This window comes from Ovis aries, chromosome 3, assembly GCF_016772045.2.
Source record: "Ovis aries strain OAR_USU_Benz2616 breed Rambouillet chromosome 3, ARS-UI_Ramb_v3.0, whole genome shotgun sequence".
Taxonomy (NCBI): Eukaryota; Metazoa; Chordata; class Mammalia; order Artiodactyla; family Bovidae; genus Ovis; species Ovis aries.
In genome coordinates this window covers 125701756-125708127 of record NC_056056.1, presented here as the reverse complement: position 1 = coordinate 125708127, position 6372 = coordinate 125701756, and the positions used below count along the sequence as shown (strand labels likewise).

General features: G+C 47.3%; 1 protein-coding gene across 2 annotated transcripts; it reads left to right on the top strand.

Annotated features, from left to right (window-relative positions):
- The first annotated feature begins 201 nt into the window (after window positions 1-201).
- DUSP6 (dual specificity phosphatase 6) lies at window positions 202-4682 on the top strand. Of its 2 annotated transcripts, XM_004006243.6 has the most exons (3): window positions 202-1064; window positions 1646-2083; window positions 3121-4682. In XM_004006243.6, exons 1-3 carry the CDS (start codon window positions 665-667, stop codon window positions 3426-3428), a joined length of 1146 nt encoding a protein of 381 aa, XP_004006292.2. In that variant the 5' UTR covers window positions 202-664; the 3' UTR covers window positions 3429-4682. The 2 variants fall into 2 exon arrangements, with proteins under 2 accessions (XP_004006292.2, XP_027822994.1); XM_027967193.3 differs by lacking the exon at window positions 1646-2083.
- Window positions 4683-6372: the final 1690 nt, after the last annotated feature.

Here is a 6372-nt window from a genome sequence, read left to right as displayed (position 1 = left end):
AGCCCGCTGTTGCAGCTTGTTTGCACTGGGGCTTATCCGGAGCGGAAATTCCTTTCCGTTTTTGTGAATGACAAACTCATTAACAATTCATCAACACAACCTGTTCCAGCCGGCCCGTCCCCACGGCAACAGCCCCTTCCGCAGAGCGCTCATTGGCTGGCCCGGAGAATGTATCCATTGAGACGCTCGCTGTTTGTATCCATTGAGGAGCTGCCTCGCGCAGGGGGTGTGCGAGCGCCGAGGCCAAGGGAGAGTGAGCAATCGAGGTTTGAATAATCCTAGGAGAAAGACGGCCGGGTGGATTTGAGGTGCAGTCTTGGAGGGAGGGATTAGGAGCCGCTGGACTTTCTTTTCTTTCCTCCCTTCTTAGTAGCACGGAGTCCGAATTAATTGGATTTCATTCACCCTGGAGGAACAAAACTGTCTGGGCAGCTTCATTCAGAGAGATTCATTGACACCGAGAACGAGCGGCTGCAGCCTGGTGCAGAGGGAACCGCCGGCTTCACTTCGGTCTCGCCTGCCCCAACCGCTATCCCGGCTTGGGAAGGGCGAGGTGGACTCCAACCCCGCTCCTAGAGCGGCGGCTTCCCGCGGCGCGCTCGGCCTCTGCCTGCCCCGAGGGGCGTCTGATAGGCACTCCGCCCTCTCCGGCAGCTCGACCCCCATGATAGATACGCTCAGACCCGTGCCCTTCGCGTCGGAAATGGCGATCAGCAAGACGGTGGCGTGGCTCAACGAGCAGCTGGAGCTGGGTAACGAGCGGCTGCTGTTGATGGACTGCCGGCCGCAGGAGCTGTACGAGTCGTCCCATATCGAGTCCGCCATCAACGTGGCCATCCCCGGGATCATGCTGCGGCGCCTGCAGAAGGGCAACCTGCCGGTGCGCGCGCTCTTCACGCGCGGCGAGGACCGGGACCGCTTCACCCGGCGCTGCGGCACCGATACCGTGGTGCTCTACGATGAGAGCAGCAGCGACTGGAACGAGAATACTGGCGGCGAGTCGGTGCTCGGGCTGCTGCTCAAGAAGCTCAAGGACGAGGGATGCCGGGCGTTCTACCTGGAAGGTACGAGCCGGGGAGCTCTGCGCAGGGGGGGCCAGGCAGAGGACACCGGGCTGCGGGCTGCAGGCCGGGCGCTCGGCCGGCGCTTCTGAACCCACTGCTGCGCCAGGGGTTGTCTGCCTGTCCCCCGGCTGCGAACCTCGCGCGTCCCGCACCCACGAGCTTGGCCCGCGAGGAACCGGCCCGCTTCCGGCCGCACTCTTGGGCCATTTCTTTCCGACCACCTCTGTTTCCTACCCAAAATGTCCTCCACCTTTCCCTACTTTCTGTCATTCGGTTTTTGATTCAGATTTTGCAGGACGGTTGTGGTGCAGGTTGGCACCTTCTACCCCTTCAAGATATTCGGAAAAGTTGCCATTTTGTGCATTTCCGGATTCAAAAGAATGAGGGTTCCCAGGGGAGGCGGGCGCGTTCGTTCTGTTCCCAAGGGCGCACATTTAAGTATTTTTCTCTTATATTTGGTTTCGCGTGTAGGGACGTTGGTAGGGTTCTGTGGTGTGTTTCTGCGTGCGGCTGCGGCTCTCAAAGCTGTGAAAACTACTACGGGATCTCGGGTTACATGATTGTTTTTCTCCTCCTGGCAGGTGGTTTCAGTAAGTTCCAAGCCGAGTTCGCCCTGCACTGCGAGACTAATCTAGACGGCTCGTGTAGCAGCAGCTCGCCACCGTTGCCAGTACTGGGGCTCGGGGGCCTGCGGATCAGCTCCGACTCCTCCTCGGACATTGAGTCTGACCTTGACCGAGACCCCAATAGTGCAACGGACTCGGATGGCAGCCCGCTGTCCAACAGTCAGCCTTCTTTCCCTGTGGAGATCTTGCCCTTCCTCTATTTGGGGTGTGCCAAGGACTCCACCAACCTGGACGTGTTGGAGGAGTTTGGCATCAAGTACATCTTGAACGTCACCCCCAACTTGCCGAATCTCTTTGAGAATGCAGGAGAGTTCAAATACAAGCAGATCCCCATCTCGGATCACTGGAGCCAAAACCTGTCCCAGTTTTTCCCTGAGGCCATTTCTTTCATAGGTGAGACTAATGGTCAATTCTTCCTCAGACTTTTAAACGCAGAATTCCTCACCATTCTTAAGAGTTTAAACTGTTCATCTTTCTGGCTGCTTGCTAATTTGTGGGACTACAGGTCTCAAATGTTCCAGGACCGTTCTTGATTCTGATATATCTTCTTCCTTTAAAAAAAAAAAAAAAAAAGTGCCTTTTGACAAGGTTGCAGACCACAGGTGTATTGCAAATTTTGTCTGTTTTTTGACTGACTCCAGTCATTTGTATGTAGACAGCAGGATTTTCCCACCATCTTTGGACTGGAGGAGGGCCAGATAGAAGTACTCTTGGTAGACAGGAATCCTAGCATGACTTTATAATTTTAAAAGACCAACCTGGGAGTTGTTTTAGGACACCAAGTTAGTTGTTGGAAAGCTCTGTGAATGTGAGATGCTGTAATCCAACTGAATGTTACTGTGATACTGGTTCACAGTGAGACAGTGAGGGTAACCTGAGCCCAGCAGGAAGAACTGTGGGCTGAAAGCCTGGAGAAGCGAATCTCCAGGCATTGTAATGCATTTCCTATTACAAAGGAACTCATTTTCAGGCCATGTCGACATCCTGTTCCTCCTAATGGGCTGTCCCCTGTGACTTCCCTCTCTCTTTTTTGAAATGCCTGAATACCTCCATTGTTAGCTGCACAACAGTTGGAGAATAATTTAATAGACCCTTGCAGTCTGCTTGTCTGTATAAAAGGCATTCACGACCATATTGCAGGGTTTCTGGTATTCACATGCTGAGGCAAAGAATGCACACATTAAGGGGTTTTGTGTTGGCAGAAACTTAATACAAAAGCTCCCTTTTCAGAAAATATCTGAAATATGTAATTGTGCCCAGTGTACATGTTTTAGCTCAGTGATACATTTTCTGCTGCCTGCAGGGCTCAGCTGCCACACACAATTGTATTTTAATCTTTAGTATTATTATTACTCAGGTTTTAGGCTGATCGTTCACAAAGGGGGATTTTTGGTCCACTGATATTTTTCCCTTTCTTTTTCTGTTTACAGATGAAGCCCGGGGCAAAAACTGTGGCGTCCTGGTGCATTGCTTAGCTGGCATCAGCCGCTCGGTCACTGTGACTGTGGCTTACCTTATGCAGAAGCTCAATCTGTCGATGAATGATGCTTATGACATTGTGAAGATGAAGAAATCCAACATCTCTCCCAACTTCAACTTCATGGGCCAGCTCCTGGACTTCGAGAGGACGCTGGGACTGAGCAGCCCCTGTGACAACCGCGTCCCCACACAGCAGCTCTATTTCACCACGCCCTCCAACCAGAATGTCTACCAGGTGGACTCTCTGCAATCCACGTGAAGGGCCCCCCCAACTGGGATGTGTCCAGTCGATCTTTAGCAGTTTCTCTCAGCAGCAGCCGCCAGGCTGCTTTCTTTGTATGTGGCCCCAGGTGTTAACAGGACACCAGCTGTCTGTATTAGACAAGGTTACCACGTATGGAATTGGTTATTCCCAAGGGAGAGATTTGCTCCCTTCCTGTTGGAAGAACAGGACCCGCTGTATAGATAGAGGCAGTAGGTTTGCTCCACACCCCTGTGTACAGCCTACCCCTGCAGGGACTGGGATTCGAGGACTTCCAGGTACATAGGGTAGGACCAAATGGTAGGGTAGGAGCATGTGTTCTTTAGGGCCTTGTATGACTGTTTCTTTTGCATCTGGAACTGATTCTATATTGTCTTCAGTGAAGACCGATTCAATTTTGCATATAGAGGAGCCAAAGAGAGGTTTCAGCTCTGTGTTTGTAGTATCAGTTTGCAAAAAAAAAAAAGAAAGAAAGAAAAGAAAAAAAAAAATCAGTCAAATGAATCTCATATTCCATTTGATTATTGTAAATATTTGATCTTAAATCACTTGACAGTGTTTGTTTGAACTGTGTTTTTCCTTTGATGGGTTTAAAAGAAATCATCCAAAGGGAGAGAGAGCAGTTTGCCACTTAAAAACAATGGAAACTTTTGCTCTTTTTGAATCCAAAGGATATATTTGCAGCATGCTCAACGCTACCAATTCCTGAATGACATTTTCATGGACACTTGATGATCATGGAGACCTTGTTATGGTGCAGTCTTCAGTCTCTCTCATATATCTTCCTTGTGACTTTTTTTCTCCTTAATGTAGTTTGACTCTGCCTTATCTTTGTAAATATTTTGATTTGTGTTGTCTCAAAGGGGATATCTTGGAAAGACACCAAAATCATGGGCTCACTTTTTTTGTTGTTGAAACTTCAGCTGTGCTAAACAGTATCTTACCTCTGTACAAAATTCTTCAGGGAGTGTCACCTCAAATGCAATATTTTGGGTTGGTTTCTTTCCTTTTTAAAAACAATTTGTGTGAAACTGGAAGCGTGTGCGCGTGCGTGTGTGTGTGTGTGTATGTGTGTGTGTGTGTGTGTGTGTGTGAGAGCATGGGTACTCATTCGATAGGTGACATGCATATGATTGTGCAGGAAGGAGACAAGTGGCTCCGTATGTTGATGGTATAAAGTTCTGAGCTGAAATTTTATTATAAGAATGTAAAACCTTAAATTATTAATAAATAACTATTTTGGCTATCAAATGTGTATTTTTTCAAAATCTCTCCTTAATTGTACTTAGATATGAAGTGATACATTTTAGGATTTTTCAGTTGGGGATTGATACTGGCTTATTTAAAATACATGTAGGAATATTGGGGCAAAGTTCTCATCTCAAACTATTACCAAGAAGTCTTCAGGTATGGTTTATGAAATTAGCCTTTTGCTTCAAGTAAAAGTGACATAATGGAAGGGATTGACTATATCATTTCCTATGAGTGTGAGTGTGAAATTCTCTCAGTTGTGTCAGATTCTTTGTGGTCCCATGGGTTATAGCCCACGGGGCTCTGCTGTCCATGGAATTCTCCAGGTGAGAATACTGGAGTGGGCAGCCATTCTTTTCTCCAGAGGATCTTCCCAACCCAGGGCTTGAACCAGGGTCTCTTGCATTGCAGGCAGATTCTTTACCATCTGAGCCACCAGGGAAGTTCATAATCATTCCTATGGACAAAATATAGTAAGTCTGGCCTATTTAAGAAAACTGTGATGCTCTTGAAGGAAAATGGTGTCATAAGAGCATAGCTTTCTGAAATTACAATATTTAGATATTCATGAATAGTCACAAAGAGAAGGCATCAGAATAACAAAACGACAGCATTAACCTCTCTTGATTTTCCCTGTCAGGGTCTTCTGCTCAGTAATACACATACCAGGAAAAAAGTAGAATTATTTCTCTGGTTTGTAAGTGGCACTTCTATCTGCAAATTCTAGTCTTGGAATAGTAAATGAATCAGGGATGGTGTCTCCCCTTTCTGGTGTACATGGCAGAGCACAGCTAACCGTTCTCCCTGAGACTGGATGTGGCCACAATTTCATATTAGCGCTTGAAGCATCACCACTCCTGTCCTAATGTGCTTTGTGCTTAACTAATTTAGAATGTGGGCCAGAAACCCCTGTTGAAAAAAAAATTTTTTATGCTAAGGTTATTTTGAACCATTAATTTTCAAGGTAAAGGCTTAATATTCTGTCATTTCCCTCAGGACATCCCTCTCCGTGTCCCGAGTGTCAAAGTACACAAAAGTGTATGAAATCAAAAGAACTAGAACGTACATTTCCAGCCCTTTTTGAATGAGCTTAGTCCCTTTGTCTGCAGTGGAGAGAAAAATGAGCTTTTCACTCACATGGTACATATGAGGTGTCAGTTGGATTATCTGCTAGGAGGCAAATAACCCTGATTCTATGACAATTGTATCAAGCTGTCCTGTGTGACTTTTAGCAGCTAAGCATGTACAAAAGGCAGAAACAGTGCAGAAAAATACCAAGTCAGTCCCTCCCATTTGGGTGCCCTGAGTCAGCCGGAGCTCCGAAAGGAGAAGTGGGTTGCAGTTCAACTTGGCTCGTGTTAATCCGGTTCTGAACGGTTTCCGCTCCTGGCATTCCCTAAACTGCCTCTTCAAAGTAGGGATTTGCGAGCAGCCTTAGCAATTTCCTGTCCAGCTGCAGCTCGAGTAGCTGTGTGCTTTTCTCCTCCCTTCTCTTTTCTCTGATTTCTTTTCTCTTTTCTCTTTCTTCTCTCTTTAATACGGGTGGTGGATAATTTTAGTGCATTTCCTCTTTGTGGATTATCGTCTCCTTTCCTTCTAGAACTTGCAAACACTGAGTTCCTTCGGCTCTGCTCAAGCCGACAGCTGGCCTCCCCAGCACTTCCTCTCGGTTCACTGTGGGTTTGTTGTT

Bases quoted from the DNA above. Each gene is read 5' to 3' on its own strand.
- DUSP6 (XM_004006243.6), top strand. From the start codon at position 665: ATGATAGATACGCTCAGACCCGTGCCCTTCGCGTCGGAAATGGCGATC. The intron at 1,065-1,645 runs GTACGAGCCGGG...TCCTCCTGGCAG, and splicing joins CCGGGCGTTCTACCTGGAAG to GTGGTTTCAGTAAGTTCCAA. The intron at 2,084-3,120 runs GTGAGACTAATG...TTCTGTTTACAG, and splicing joins TGAGGCCATTTCTTTCATAG to ATGAAGCCCGGGGCAAAAAC.